We start from the raw sequence: 16,009 nt of genomic DNA on the forward strand, positions 1-16,009 counted from the left end.
GAAAACAAATCTGGTTTACAGGATACGAGTCTGCAGCTCATGTGGATGAGCGGGAAAGCAAACTAGTTCTCCAGATTAGAGTCCACCTGCTCTAAACCGCTGCATCACTCTGTAGCTCACCTACAGAAGAAAAACTGGAACTTACAAACCAATACTGCTAGTGGAGGCACTTTATGCCGGCAGGAGGAAAGGAGCAAAATATTTTGCATCGGATTATGGTTCCTTCCACTGGAGCAAACCACCTTTGTCTGCAAAATGGATTCACATGATCCAACCCATCCTAAGATGCCCTAGGAATATATACTACTGTACTAGAGATGGCGAATGAGACTATTCCTCTAGAATTGTTTTATGTTTGTGTTTTAGAATGGGGGGTGGGTGGGAAGCAGGAGATGGGAAAAGAAGCACATAGGCTGAGGTGTCCCTTATAAATAATATAATATAATGTGTGTGTGTGTGTTTCTTAGCAGGAAAACAAAGCCCCGCCATTTTCTTCAGCATTACCTGAAAGCAGCAACCGAGTGCTGTCTAGCAAAGCAGAACTAGAAAAAGCCCATAATCTCAAACTTCCTCTGACTGCAGCAGGTACAGTGTGGACTCTGGAAACTGAGGATAGTCTTGTAGCAGACACTTGTGCTTTTAAAGGGTCTTCTATAAGAGTAGGGGTCTTTATAGTGTAAATGGGTAAAAACATGTAAATGCGTAAAAACGTGGGAATGTCTAAAAACGTGGGAATGTCTAAAAACGTGGGAATGTCTGTGACCTGGGGGTCCACCTGGATTCGTCTCTTTCCATGGAGACCCAGGTGGCCCATGTAACCCGGGTCGCGTTTTACCATCTCCGACAGGCCCGGCGGCTGGCCCCCTTCCTCTCCCAAGCTGACCTGGCCACTGTGGTCCATGCAACGGTCACCTCCAGGTTAGAGCTAATTGCAGCTCTTTCGCTCTCTGCTTGGAGCCTTCCCTTGCGTCTGATTAGGAAACTAGAAAATAATGGTCCAGGAGAATGCAGCTGCATTTCGTATGCCCACAGGAGGTGCAGCTAGAGACCACATCACACCTGCAATGCTCCGCCCGTCTGCACTTTGGATTTACCACGACGTGGAATTCTGAATCATTTTCAAGGTGTTGGTGTTAACCTTCCCAAAGGCCTTGCGCGGCCTGGGACCTCCGTACCTGCGGGACCGTCTTACCCCATATGTCCCAAATCGGTCTCTGCGGCTCAGCAGAGAGCCAATTTACTGGTGATCCCTGGCCCTTCCAATGAATGCGGCTGTAGCCTCCACCCGGGCCAGAGAGGCAGCTTTACAGCTCCTGGCCCGGCCTGGTGGGCAGCTCTTCCCTCCCAGCTGTCCGGGCCCCTGCCGGGATCTTAATGAGTTCAGCGGGGGGGCCTGCAAGGACTGAGCTGTTCCGCCCAGGCCTTTGGGGGAGAACCCTAGCGCTGAGGGGGCCCTCCCTCTTTATACTATCAAATGGATCCTGCCGCCCCTTCCACTCCTGGTTTTAAAAAGGGAATTTGATAGTAGAAGCCATGCGCTCTTTTATAGTAGTGGATTTTAATAATGCTGCATTAATGGGGTGGGTTTATTTTATTAGAGCCTATATTATTTGATACTGAACAGATTTTAAAGTTGACATATGTGCTCTATTTTATTGTTCACCGCCCTGAGCCCTCTGGGGGAGGGCGGTATATAAACCTAACCAATAAATAAATAAATAAATAAAAACTGGTTCAAACCTCCGTGCAGCCCTGAACTGACTTATTTCTCAGGTATTTACATGGATTTTATTTATTGCGCTTATGCCAGCATAATTCTCTTAGACCTTCTCCACAGAAGTTACATGCTTTGGGTTCGATACTGTTGAGAAGCAGAATTTGTGTACCTCTTGAGATTTCCCCAGCTTTTCTCTGATCTTTCCCAAACCTATTTTGCTGTGAAGGCTTGAGGGAGATTGCAGCAAAGCTTAGGTGGTGGTTGTAAAGCTTGGGTGGTTGGGCAAAAAAGTTTGGATGTCCTTGTTTCCACCCCAAGGCAGTCATTTTCTCTTCCTCCAGTTCTATGTCAACCATCCGCCACTTTACCTGGGACTTTTTTGTTGGTGTAATCAGCAGCTATGTTATAACAACGTGACATGTTTCCCCCTAACATCTCTGCTTTGAAAGTGGCCCGAGCCTTCCGTTAAAAACAGACAGACATGAAAACTGGGAATTCAGTTTTGTTAACAACTGAACAACCAACTGAATTCCCAGTTTTCCTATTTGTTTTTAATGTAATGGTAGTGAAAAGTGTGATTTAGTCACAGTTGGCTGATGGTTGACCCTGTAGAGGCAAGAAACGTTCAGAGGTGGTTGCCTCTGCATAAAAACCTTGAACTTCATTGACGGTTTCCCATCTAACCAGGGGCGATCTTGTTTAGCTTCTGAGATTTGATGTGGTTGGACTACCTGAGCTAGGGGTCTGCAACCTGTGGCTCTCCAGATGTTCATGGACTACAAATCCCATCAGCCCCTGCCAGCATGGCCAATTGGCCATGCTGGCAGAGAGCTTGAAATAAGTTGGCAATCCATGGAAAGCCAGGTCTGAAGCAACCCTAGGCACCATCCAAGGGCCAGGACACATATTGCTATAATGATACTCAGTTCCTGAGCAAAAACAACGACAACAGCTTCAAGAGAGTCTTGAGTGGCACAGGAGGGGAAAGGCCCTGCCAAAAGGTACGTGGCTGTGAAAGTGCAGAGAAATAGCCAGCCCAATGGGGGGGCTCCATTGCCATTAATATTAGCAACAGGGCCTGTTCGATATGGAAAAAACTCTGTAGCTCCCCTTCTACACTGTACGAATAATATTGGCCTTTTTGATGCTAACAAAGGCCTTTCAGCTCAGCGGCATTAGAGGTGTTACTTCCTGCATTCTGATTTATTCCAGTTGCTACAATAAGCCAGTCATGTTCACATTCAATGAATTGTCTTCTTCTCCTAAACCAGAAGCCTTGGGGAGACATTTTTTAGAAGTCAACTAGCTCTGTATGAACAACAAGTTAAAGACTACAAGGGCTGTAGTATCTGCCGGGCTAGGAGCTAAGAAGATCGAAGACAGGACACCCTGGCCCTTGAGAGAACAATAATTCCCTATGGCCTGGCGATCACGAGCTCTTACAAAAAAAAAGTAGGTGAAAGCAGCAATTGTGGCTGGGTTTGGGGTTTTGTTTGCCTTGCCTTTGTGCATGGTGGATGGAAGAACTCTCTGACCTTCATCTCTAGCGCTGCTTAGTAATTAATGTATCAAAGATTTCCAAGGAGAAGTTGTAGATGTAACAATTCCCCTCCAACCCCTTGGAGTTAATCCCATTTCTCTTTGCTTCTGCAACAGCCAGAGCGCAACCAAAAGCTGAGCTTTTCAGAGGTTGAATAAAGAGATTTACCAGAACAAAGCCTCTGTTGTTCTTTGTGGGAATTATTTTGCTCGCGTAAGCAGGGGCTGGAGCAAGGGAACTGTGCCCGGGCATCGCTGCCCTACGCTTGCCCAGCCCTACCACACTCCCACGATCCTGGCAGTGCCTGGTGCATCGCGCATCCCTTGCGCCTTGCTGGCTCATGCCACTGTCGCCAAGAGGTTGGTGTCAGTATAGTGTAGAGGTAAAGAGTGATGAATAGAGTATTTGGAAGAGCCAAGGAGTTCAAGTCTTTGCCTCTACCATGGGAAGCTCGCTGTAGGTGATCTTAGCCCAGTCGCACTCTCTCGAAAACTTAACCTACCTCCTAAGGGGAATTGATTCACGAGAGATAGCACAAAAAAGAGAAGGATGATGTAAGCTGCTTAAGATTCCCTTTGGGGAGAGAAGTCACGGTATACATGAATTGAATAAATACATGAAAGTATCATGAAACAGAAATGCACAACGCAACCTCTGGTTTCCCCGTTTAGATTATAAAGTGACCATGTGCATACAGATCTGAAATATTGGCTATCGTTGGGGAAAGAGATCGTTTAGGCAATATGGTAAGAGTGTCTGGATCACAAGACAGGTGAGAAAATTGGCCGATGAAAATAATCTGGAATAAAGAGAAGTGGAGCCATGACCACCATTTTTAGTGTCCAAAATCGAGGACAGTTTATGGGAGCAAAGAAGGCGGCTGTCATGTTTAAGTAATCTGTTGGAAGTGTTTGATTATTTTAACTGTTGGTTTCTAAAATCCAAATGTCATATATAGGTATATCCAAAACAATCCTTTTAACTGGGATAGAAATCTGGCTATAAAGAGGATAGGATTCACAAGCTGAACTAGTAAAAGGCGAATAGTTAAGCATTGAAAACATAACATGTAAGCTGCTCTAATTTAGGCTGAATTGAAGACCTCAATGGATCTTATTAACCTAAAAGCAAAGAAAGATGCGTGTACAATGCAAAGAAGGCCTGAATGAGGAGGGCTACAAAATGGCGCCCTCTGTTGTTATATCAAGGGGCATACTTGCCCAGGAGGACATATAAGGTCAAATGTTCGGGCTGCAGCCATTTAATCTTGTAGAGTGAGGAGAATTACCCTCACCCCTCCTCTCCCTCCCGCCCCCCCGACTTTGAGATGACCTAGTGCAAAAATGTTGTTTTGAACATGTAGTGGGGAGGGCAGCCATACACAGGGGCAGCGGGAGGCGGAGCCGGAAAACTAAGATTTTATGCACCGAGCTACATTTTCCCCTAGATATGCCTAGTTGTTATAATATAGGGTGCCGCACTGGTAAGAAGTGAGATTACCAGCTCCAAGGTTAGGAAACTCCAGGTGAAGCTAGGTAGGGACAATCCCATAGAGACCTTCCTCAAAACCGGCCCTTTTCTCCTGGAGAACTGATCTTATCAAGTCACAAATCAGTTGTCATTCAGCGAGGGGATTCCCAAGGTTTTCTCCTGGAGGGTGGCATCCCTATTATATGAGGGCTATCCAGTTCTGCTGTATACACACTGGATTGGATCCAGGCTAAAATTTACCAACAGCAGCACAGAACTTTCCTTCCCTCCCACTGTGAAGAAAGTTTATGCTTATGCCTTCAGTTTTTCTCAGAATGCATTCATCCCAGTGCTTGCAAACAATTTGGATCTTCCCTTGGTATTGCTAGGTTATAAACAATGCAACCTGTTTGGCCCTCATTAAGGGTATGAAACTATGTTTGTGTTTTACACAAACTGAAGTCAACTTTGCAATGGCAACATCTAAAATCTGACAGATAGGTATTAATCACAAAGAATGATTGGGGGTGGTGGTGAGGGTAATCTGCCTCTTCCTGAACTAGAGAAGAGATGCCATAAAAACCCCTGACTTGTGACTTAAGATTCATTCATTCATTCATTCATTCATTCATTCATTCATTCATTCATTCATTCATTCATTCATTCATTCATTCATTCATTCATTCATTCATTCATTCATTCATTCATTCATTCATACTCCAGTCTTAGAGAGACTTTCTACATTCTAAAACTTATGCCTTCAACTGTATCGGTTTTTCCAGTGGTGGGATTCAAATAATTTAACAACCGGTTCCGAAAAGGGCTCAGTGGTGGGACTACAACCAGTTGTCCGAACTAGACAAAAAATTTAGCTACCGGTTCTACCGAACTACAGATGCTTGAGAATGGAACTGAATCCACCACTTCTTGGAACAGCTTAAAGCTGGGAGATAAATCTGTTTGTATTTTCTTTTCTTTTCTTTTTTAATAAAAGAATTTTTAATAAATTCCAGCCATATGATAGCATCTGGATTAAAAGGACCTGTTTCTCGGCGTAAGGAAAAGAGCAACCAGCCCCTTTTTCCTTCACCCCATCTGCCTGCAGCCCGCAATTTCACAAAATACCTGCTCCTGCAGGTAGCCACAATTATCAAACTTCGTGCCTCCAGATGTTATGGACTACAGCTCCCATCATCCCCAGCATCATGCTGGCGAGAGGATGATAGCAAAGAGCTGTAGTCCCTGGAAGATGCGGAAGACCCATTTCTCTGAGAATGACTTACAGGAGAATTACGGCAACAAGAAGGAAAGTCAGTTAGGCGGCCCATCTTAGTATGGCTCCAGCGTTTTCACAGGTGTGTGACGAGGGCTGTCAAATCCTGCAGCCTGACTGATGGTGATCTCTTAAGGTTTCAAGCTCAACAAATGTTCAGAGGTGGTTTTGCCATTGTCTTCCCTCTGCGCTGGCAGCTCTGCTATTTCTTAACCCGAGTGGTCTCCCATTTACATATTGGCCCGCACTGAAGGCCCTGCTTGGCTTCATAGATCACAACCAAGATCAGGTTAGCCTGGAGCCATCCAAATCAGGCCAGCCATACAAGCATTAACATTTTGTATTGATTAAAAGGTTGGCTATGGTCTGGGGCCAAGGTGCTTTCCTCCGGCAGAGGTCATCTTCCACTGACCGCATGAGAGACTCTTACCTAGGCAGTAAGTAGCCTTCTGCCAGTGGCAGCAGCACCTCCACTAATGGAACAAGATTCACAGGATCAAAAGCGCTGCTTAACGTTAATTCAGCAGTAGTAACATACTTAGGAAGATCTGGCTTCTTGCATCAGCTTACGTGTAACCTTGCTTCCTGATCTTGTGTTTTAGATTTTATAGCCAGGCCCTGGTGGGGAAGTCAGCATTCTTGACACCCTTAGCGAGGATGAAGATTAATCACGTACAACGTATGATCCACATGAAAGAATATTTTACTTCCGTATCACTTCTGCATTTCTTTTGAACTATTAGGGTAAAGCATGTTTTTTATTATCTGTACCTTCGGGGTTAAAGTGTTGAGAAGTGAGGGGGGGGTGTTCTTTACACACTGTCAAAAATTCTTTCATTTCCCCATAAGATAGAAGCGGTATTCTCCAATTAGATTAGGAATATTTGTGTTCAAAGCTGGGACATCTCAACACTGGAATGCTGATCTATTTTGTTGCGTGTCGCATCGCATAATTGTTCATCCGGACATTGTATCTGATCACTGATAGCAGACAGAAGGGAAGTTTCATTCAGTCTTCACTTTCTCCTTTCCTGCCAGTCTCCTTGCTTACCAGTGCCTGGGGGGGGGCCAGGGCAGGTCACAGAAGGCAGCTGGGGAAGAAACCGAAACTCATTTTCCCGAGCAGAAGTCCCTAGGGAAAGGGTTTCAGGGTATATTGTCCACAGAGTAAAATATATGCTTGTTCTCATCCCACAGTATAAATCTGTATGAATTAATCAAGAAAATAATTTCCAAGGCTTCACCTTGAGTCTGGGATTAAAACCGGTTCCTCAGTGTATATTAAGATGTTTACAATTTGCTGTATACAGAAAATTATCCACTGTGATCTAAAATACGTAAGTATGGCTTTTCAATGCTGGTAAAATTTCAGATGTCTGTCTGTGATTAGGTGGCGGCTTGGTTATGTTGATGATGGGTGAAAGAGCTTTTCTGCCCTACTGAAGTCTTACAGGATTATAGAACTGTGCAGTGGAAGCATAGTTGGCTTTAGGAAAGCTTAGAAAAATGCATCTTGGTGTGCTAGTGACCACTCCACAGTTACAATTATTTCTCATTTCTATATTCCTGGTGGGGATGGGAAATCCCACCTTCTGGCATTTCCACCGCTGGTCATGGCTTTGGTAGGAGAAATATAGCTCAGGTATTTGGGAAAACTGGAGACGGCATCGTGCTGCAGGATTGAACTGGCAGGACGGCGGACAACGGGCGCGGCTCGCTCAAAATTGTTTGGAAGGATAAAGCCTTATCTGAAAGTACGGTTTGCTGGAAGGTCAATGCGAAGTTGCCACGATAAAACTATTCCGTTGTTCGGAATTGGGACAGAGTCGCGTACGGGTTTCGCGTACCGTATTTAACGTTTGAAGCGGGCTTTAGAAGGCGGGATGTTTGTTGGTGAACATTTTGCCTGCACACTAACCCCATGGGTTGGAGAATTTGCTGGGCTAACACTTCCGGCAGCGTCATTGGAAGCAGGATAGGCGGCTGCCAGGAGCATAAGACCGTTAGTCACATTAGGGCATACGAAGGATGTAGTCACACGTGCAGAGGTGGGATGCAACCGGCTCCGAAGGTGGTTACTCATTTTTTTTTCAGTGCCGTGAAGGGGTTGCTAAGAGGGCTAGCCACCGAACTCCCCTTCCCCATCACCAGCCCGCTCGCATCCCTGCCCTGCTCAAGAACGGGCTTTGGCGGCACCTTCAGGGGGGTTTGGGAGCAGCAAAGAAGGAAGTTGAAGGTAAACAAAGGAGGGTGCCGAGGCAGCGGAGTGTGAGTCGACTCAACAGTCGACTTTCAACTCCTCCACCCTTTCCTTCCACGGGGCTCTTTGGAAGCGGAGGCGGCCGAAGCTGCGCCTGGCATCGATAGATTGAGAAAGATTACAAAAAAGGGAAGGAACAGAGGTGGCAGAACTTCGGTGATTGAAGCCGAGAGATTTGCTTTTCCTTTCAGGCAAAGTTGCTTTCCTCGGTTGCAAAATCCCCGCACCTGCCCATCTCTGCATGCTGGACGCTGCATTTTGCCGCGGGACGAGGGCGGCGGAGATGCGGACTCGAGGTGGTGGCAAACCGAGACGAAGGCGACTGCACTCCAGTGACGCCTGCAACAGGCAGAAACTCCGCATGAAAAAAGTTTCCATTTCGGGCCGCGGCATTGCTTCACGGAAGGATCATACGCCCTTCCCGCTGCTGTTGCTCAAGATGGGCTGCTGTCAGCGGGTCTGGAGGAAGGATTGTGGCATCGACCTGGATTTTTGCTGATCGTCATCAACGATTGGGTTTCCATTTCTGTTACCGCATTCTGGAAAAAGCCTGCTAAATCCATTTGAATTGCTTGCTTTCAAAACAAATTTTTTTAAAATACTCGACTATAGGAACTGCCAAAAGGTTGCAAAATGGGAAAGGAAGGTTAAGAAGGCGACCTTTAAAACCAGAATAAAATTCTCGCCAGGAAAAACGGCATTTCTAAACTTTGCTTGTTTGCTATTTGGAAAAGAATTTAATTCGTGCCTGAAGAGCTTTCCTCGGACGGTAGGACTGGCCGCGCCCGACGGGGGGGTGGGTGAGGATGGCGGCGGCGTTGGAGGCAGCGCGGGCCGTGCGGGTGGGTGGAAAGCAGGTAGCGGGATTTTGCCGGGCGGGGTTGGAGTGCGGCATCAGACTGGGATGGGGCGGGATGGAGGGATGTTGGTGGGGCTGAAGGTTTCTCTGCGGCTGCGGTGGGATTTCTGTTGGTGAGGAAAATAACAGTTCATTTGGGGACTTTTGTACCTGGATTTCTGTTAATGTAATGGGTCTAAAATTCACTCTTTAGTTGTTGTCCTTGCAGTGGGTATTCACAAGGTGATGGCTATCACTAAACATTCTACTTCTGGTTGTAGTGGGTTTTCCAGACTGTGTGGCCTTGGTCTGGTAGATCTTGTTCCTAGTTTCACCAGCATCTGTGGCTGGCATCTTCAGAGAGGTGTATCCAGAGAGCCTTTAGTTGTTGTAAGGTTTTCTGGAGAAACATTGTGGCGTGGTCTGGTAGATCTTGTTCCTAATGTTTATTACCATCTGTGGCTGGCATCTTCAGAAGGTGTATCTGGAGAGCTGAAGTTGTGAAGTAGGTTTTTCCAGGTACAATGTGGCGTGGTCTGAAGTGAATCTAGTGAATGAGCCTATAAGGTATTATAGTGGATGAGCCTAATGGCTTAATTAATATCGCTACGATGTATCTGTGCCTGAGCCTGTGTGTGAATTAGCGATCTCGCGCGTTTTTCCTGTTTATCCACTGCTGCACATCGCCCACCATTGTTTGGTTGTTGGTATTATTGAACAATTGTAAACGAAAACTTTTGGTTTCTCTCATACTTAGAACATAAGAACCCAATATAGCTGGATCGGACCAAGTCCATCTAGTCCAGCATCTGCTACCATGATGTACCAGGTGCCTTTAAGGAGCTCTCTCATGCAGGAGGTGAAAGCAATGGCCTTCTCGGCTGCTGCTCCTAAGCACCTGAGTCTGCTAAGGCATTGCAATCTGAGATCAGGAGGATCAAGATTGAAATAAATAAATCGACTTCTCCTCCATAAATCTGTCAACCTTAAAATATCCAGGTTGAAGTGGCCATCACACCTCCTGTAGCGGCATATTCAAACACCAATCACCGTTGCATGAAGAAGTGTTTCCTTTTATTAGTCCTAATTCTTCCCCAGCATTTTCAATGAATGCCCCTAGTTCCTGGAAATATTGTGAAGAGATTTCATCTCTGTCAACATTTTCTACCCCATGCATGAATTTTATAGACTTCAATCCATATCCTCCCTCAGCCGTCTCTACCAAAATAATAAAGGAGAGTCCCAAAGCGGCCTCTCCTCATAAAAGGAAGGTGCTGCAGTCCCTCAATCATCCTCGTTGCCCTTCTCTGCCTTTTCTGTCTCTTAGATATCCTTTTGAGATGGCAATTAAGAGACTAGACACAATTACTCAAAGTCTTGGTGGCACCGCGTGTCTTTATATAAAGGGCATGACAATCCTTGTAGTTTTATTATCAACTCCTTTCCTAATTATCCCATAGAGTTGCCTTTCAAGCTGCCATGCATTGAGTTGAGCATTCAATGGGACTATCAGCTTCAGGCGCCCAAAATCCCTTTCCTGGTCTGTGACTGATGCTTTTTTGAAGCCCTTATGTAATAATGAAGTTTGGATTTTTTTGCCCTATGTGCATCCTTTGCATTTTCCTACATTGAACTGCATTTGCCATTTCTTAGCCCACTCACCTAGTTATCAAAGATCGCTTGGGCTCTTAATCCTTTGTGGTTCTCACCACCCTACATAATTTATTTATCATCTGCAAACTTAGCCACCACACTACCCATACCCCTACTTCCAGGTCATTTATGAATAGGTTAAAGAGCACTGGTCCCATATAGCGGATCCTTGGGAGGACACCACTCCCTATATCTCTTCATTGTGAGAACTTCCCATTTATACCCACCCTTTGTTTCCTGTTCCTCAACCAGTTTTTTAATCCATAGGAGGACTTCCCCTCTTATTCCTTCATTGCTAGGTTCCTGTTGATCTCTGAGTGAGGAGCACTGTCAAAAGCCTTTTAAATCAAGAGTAGACAATGTCCACTGGTTCCCCATTATCCACATGCCTGTTTACACCCTCAAAGAACTCACAAAGTAGAAGTTTGTAAAGACAGGACTTGCCTCTGCAAAAGCCATGCTGACTCTCTTCCTCAGCGGAGTCTCTTGCTTTCTATGTGTAATAATTTTATCTGTAATGATAGATTCTACTAATTTACGGAACAGATGTAAACTGACTGGCCTGTAATTTCCTGAGTCCCCTAGGCCTTTCTTAAAGATTAATTGTGACTTCGGCCATCTTCCAGTCTTATTTATTTATTTATTTATTGTTTAAACTTTTATACGCTCCCATCCCGAAGTCTGGAGTCTTCAGGGATGGAGGCTGATTTCAGGGATAAGTTGCATATTAAAGTGAAGATCAACTTGATTTTATTAGCGAAATCTTTAAGAACTCTTGGATGAATGCAATCTGGGCCAGGATTTGAAGTAGCATTTAGTTTATCAATGGCACATAGAACTTCTTCCTTGTCTACCACTATCTTAAGCTAGTTCCTGGATTCCCCCCCCTCCTAAAGCTTGGTTCAGGTGCAGGAATTTTCCTCCACCCTCTTCTTGGTGAAGACGGATCTAAAAGAATTTGTTCAGCTTCTCTGCAATCTCCCTGTCATCTTTAGCGCACCTTTTATTCCTTGTCATCTATGAATGGCCTACCTTCCTAGCTGGCTTCCTGCTTTTGATGCCATGAAGAACTGTTTGTTACTGGTCTTGATGTTACGCGTATCGCGTTCCTCATAATTCTTTTGTCTCCTTACAGCTAACTTGGCTTCTCTTTTGCCACCATTTGTATTTCTCTCCACCGTTATTCTTCATCAGTTAAGTTGGACTTCCATTTTTTCTAAAGACATCTTTTTCCCCTAATAATTTCCTCAACCTCCTTGTTAACCATGGTGGCTTTCTTTTGGACTATGCGCTGCCTTTTCCATTCCTGGAACACATTCAGCTGAGCTTTGAAGACTGTATTTTTTAAATAACCTCCAAACATCTTGGACAGTTTGATTCTCTTGATTTTTCCTTTCAGCTTCCTAAGCACTATCCCCTCATCTTTGAAATTTCCTTTCTGAAGCAAATGTAAACTACATTAGTAGTTGTCCTTGTTCACATGCAGAGATACTGAATCTGTTGACAGCGTGTAGTGCTTCTGTTCCCCTGCTCGGCTCAACAGCACTGACTTCCATACCCAGGTCCTGGGTACCACGCCGAATTAGATCTAGGATCACCTCTCCCACATAGTTGGTTCCACAACCATCTGCTCTAAGTCACAGACATTTAGCATATCAAGGAATGTTCTCTCATACTATGACCTGAGGGATGCATTTTTCCTGTTTATATAGGGATAGTTAAAATCGCCCATTACCACTACATTTTTGCTTTATTGGCCTCTCCTGATTTCTTTTTCCATCTCAGAATCCTCTTGTGTGCACTTTGGTCCAGGGGGGGCGATAATATATTCCCTAATGTTAAACTATGCTTCACCCTGATATTGATATCCCACAGTGCTTCTGTAGAGGAATCAAGCTCCCCTGCATTGTCTATTTTATGTGACACTATGCTCTCTTTGATGTAGAGGCCACCCCACCCCAATACGCCCTGTCCTATCCTTCCTGTAAGAATGTAACCTGGGATAACAGCATCCCACTGGTTCTCCTCATTCCACCATGTCTCTGTGATGCCCACTATATCAATGTCACTCCTTCAAAACTCTGTACTCCAGCTCCCCATTTTAGGTGAAGAAAGCTTCTACTAATAGCATAGAGACGCGTATATTCTGTCTCTGTCCTAACCTGGGATTTATGTGTTTTTCCCTCTAGCCTTTGTAGACACTATCACTTATCACATTGCTATGTCTCCTTGCTTGTATGTGGTTGATTTAGAAAAACCTCTCTCTCTGTCTGCATCCCCATAGATACTGTATTCTGACCGAAGTCACCCTCTGCTCCTGTGGCTTTCCCCAGGGATCAATTTAAAAGCTGTTCTGCCACCTTTTTTTAATGTTGGCCAGCTCTAGTTCCTCTTTGGTTGGAATGAAGCCCGTCCCTTTGTACAGGCCTGCCTTTGTCCCAAAAGGTTCCCAGTTCTGAACAAATCTGAAACCCTCTGCACCTTACACCACCTTCTCATCCCACACACATTGAGACCCTGTATCTCCGGCTTGCCCTGGCTAAGCCTGCTTGGCGTGGAACAGGTAGCATTTAGGAGAATGCCACCTTGGGGTCCTGGATTTTAACCTGTTTCCTAGCAGCCTAGAATTGGCTTCAGAACCTCCGGCTGCATTTCCCAATGTCATTGATGCCATGTGGATACAACTGCTGGCTCAGCTAGCACTGTCACAACAGCCTATCCTGGAGGACAGGCGTGACATCGCAACCTTCGCACCAGGCAGGCAAGTCACCATCTTGGTCATCATGCCTCTCACAAACCCAACTCTCCTATATTCCTAATGATCAAATCACCCACTACAAGGGCCCCCCCCTCCCGAGGGGGTATCCTCAATCGCGAGGATATCTGACTACCAGCTAAGGAAGGGGTCCATCTAAAGAGACTTCTTCCACCACCTCAGACTGGCACCCTCTGTCTCCGCAGGGCAGCTATTTCCAAAGACTAAGTTATTGTTGTTGTATTTTCTAAAAGTTATTTTCCCACCAAAGCACTTTTCACAGTAAAAAAATTTTTTTTAAAGCATTTTTTATTTCTGCTGTGTTGCATGGCCCATTGCTGTGCTCAGATTTGTGAGTTGGGGCATATTCTATAATGTGATGATTTAGAAATGACCTGGTGCAAAATTAGTGCGTGGTGGGAATTTGGCGCGGGGCATACAACTCAGGAAGAGTTTGCCCAGGGCCTGAGACAGTTTGCCTGAGATTCGCCCTGTGACTGGCCCAAGATCACTCAGCAGGCTTTAGGCGGAGGAGTGGGGAATTGAACCCAGTTCTCCAGATTAGAATCTGCCGCTCTTAACCTCTACACCACACAGGCTCTCTTGAGCTTTCGCTTAGATACTAAGAAACACCTTTTCACATGTGACATAGTAAACACTCCACAAAACCAACACACTTCAACACAGGACTATGCCCTGTCCTGCATCTGCCTCTCAATTGCGCTTGGCTCATTTTTTCCCCTTTTGTTTGCTAACCTGTTAAAATTTTCTCTTTCCTTTTTTCCATTTAGGAGAACATACTTATAAACCAACCACAACCAGGGCAAATTTCGTTTAAAGTTATCGACTTTGGATCAAGCTGCTTTGAGCACCAAAGAGGTTTGCAGAAAAGTCAAGTAGATGTAATTTCCTTCATTAGATTTCTTAACCTTTTAACTGTCTGAGTATTTACGATATAGCATACGCACAGATCGTGTGTGACGTATGGCACTCTCTCTTCAGGACAAGAGAAGCTGCTTAGTTTGGACAAGTTAACAAAAGCACCCCACCCCTTCTTTAAATAATAAACCCACTTCCGATCCACTTAACAGTTGCCCAGCTTCTGTTGTGGACAAGTGACTGGGCCAATGGCGGGGCACAAGAACATAGGTGGATCAGTCCAAAGATCTGTCTAGCATGCTGTTTCCAACAAAATTCAATTATGTGCCTCCAAACTGGGCTGCAGTGGCATAGCTATAAGGGGTTGGGGGGCTGCACTGTGCCCTGGGCATGCCTGTGGATCACATGGGGGAGGGGGGAAACCTTACAAGAGAGAAAGGGGGGATATAAACCCAAACTCCTCCTCCTCCTCCTCCTCCTGCTGTTCTTCTTCTTGTTGTTGTTGTTGTTGTTGTTGTTGTTGTTGTTGTTGTTGTTGTTGTTGTTGTTGTTCTTCTTCTTCTTCTTCTTCTTCTTCTTCTTCTTCTTCTTCTTCTTCTTCTTCTTCTTCTTCTTCTTCTTCTTCTTCTTCTTCTTCTTCTTCTTCTTCTTCTTCTTCTTCTTCTTCTTCTTCTCCTTCGTTCATATCATGAGACTGTAACTGTTGGTAAAATAACCAGGGAGAGATATTAATACGCAATCAGCTGAAGGACCACAAGCAAACTGTCTAATTTTCACAGCAACACAAAGATACAAATAAACCAAAAATCTCTGGTGATGTTCCAAAAACCCAAGTACTCTGTAATATCTTTTGATGGAAATTCCAATGCGGTCTTCCCCTTTCCCGGGACCTGCACTGTCCTGGTGAAATTGACATGAATATGCTGAACTTGTAAATATCACAGAACACAACCTGCAGTAAGCAGTGTTTCTGGGAACAGCCTTCCTCAGTGTGTAGGTTAATTCAGTCAGATTAATTACAGGATTCTGATGATAAATAAGGATTTAGCCCATACCCACAACTATAAATAGTTTTAAAAAGTCAATGATAAATATCCAATGAATAGTTATAAGTTAATACATAGAAAAGGCTGGAGTTATAAATAGCACAATGTACATTATAATAAATATTGTTGGTAAAATAATGTGACTATATGAATAGCACTTACAAGTTTATAGGATAAAACTCTCACGATCCTGCTATGGCTGAAGTTCTGCCATTATGTGCACACCTGTTTTTAATTAAGGTCTTTAAATGGATTTGTGGCCGGGGAGGGGGGCATTACTTGGATGAAAGGCCAGTGGAAGCCGACTAAAGTTAGCTCTATCCCTGGCCCCCTCCCCTCTGTGCTGGCGTGCTCTCCATGTTGGCATAGCTTCGGAGTAGTGGGCCTTTCTGGGTTTGGGCGCCGCACAATTGTGCAGTGCCTGTCCGCCACTGTGTTTGCTCTCTCCACTGGCATAGGTGCCCCTTACACTGATGGGGTGGGCAAACACGACTCAGTTCATCTCACCCCCGGATTGGGCTGCAAGGAACAGTAATTGCATTGCTTTTGCACTGTACCGTTCCACTGATCACCACATT

General features: G+C 45.0%; 1 protein-coding gene across 1 annotated transcript in view; it reads left to right on the plus strand.

Moving 5' to 3' along the window:
* Positions 1-16,009, plus strand: part of DYRK4 (dual specificity tyrosine phosphorylation regulated kinase 4) — a 38,550-nt gene that overhangs the window by 15,710 nt on the left and 6,831 nt on the right. Inside the window, 15 exon segments of the mRNA XM_048515977.1 lie at positions 468-585; positions 2,545-2,554; positions 3,004-3,055; positions 3,057-3,095; positions 3,097-3,173; positions 3,938-3,942; positions 3,945-4,009; positions 4,011-4,043; positions 4,046-4,071; positions 6,603-6,704; positions 6,706-6,744; positions 7,198-7,220; positions 7,223-7,300; positions 7,303-7,337; positions 14,298-14,385. Of these exon segments, the coding sequence (XP_048371934.1) occupies positions 468-585; positions 2,545-2,554; positions 3,004-3,055; positions 3,057-3,095; positions 3,097-3,173; positions 3,938-3,942; positions 3,945-4,009; positions 4,011-4,043; positions 4,046-4,071; positions 6,603-6,704; positions 6,706-6,744; positions 7,198-7,220; positions 7,223-7,300; positions 7,303-7,337; positions 14,298-14,385 (790 nt within the window).

This window comes from Sphaerodactylus townsendi, linkage group LG14, assembly GCF_021028975.2.
Source record: "Sphaerodactylus townsendi isolate TG3544 linkage group LG14, MPM_Stown_v2.3, whole genome shotgun sequence".
In the NCBI taxonomy this organism is placed as follows: Eukaryota; Metazoa; Chordata; class Lepidosauria; order Squamata; family Sphaerodactylidae; genus Sphaerodactylus; species Sphaerodactylus townsendi.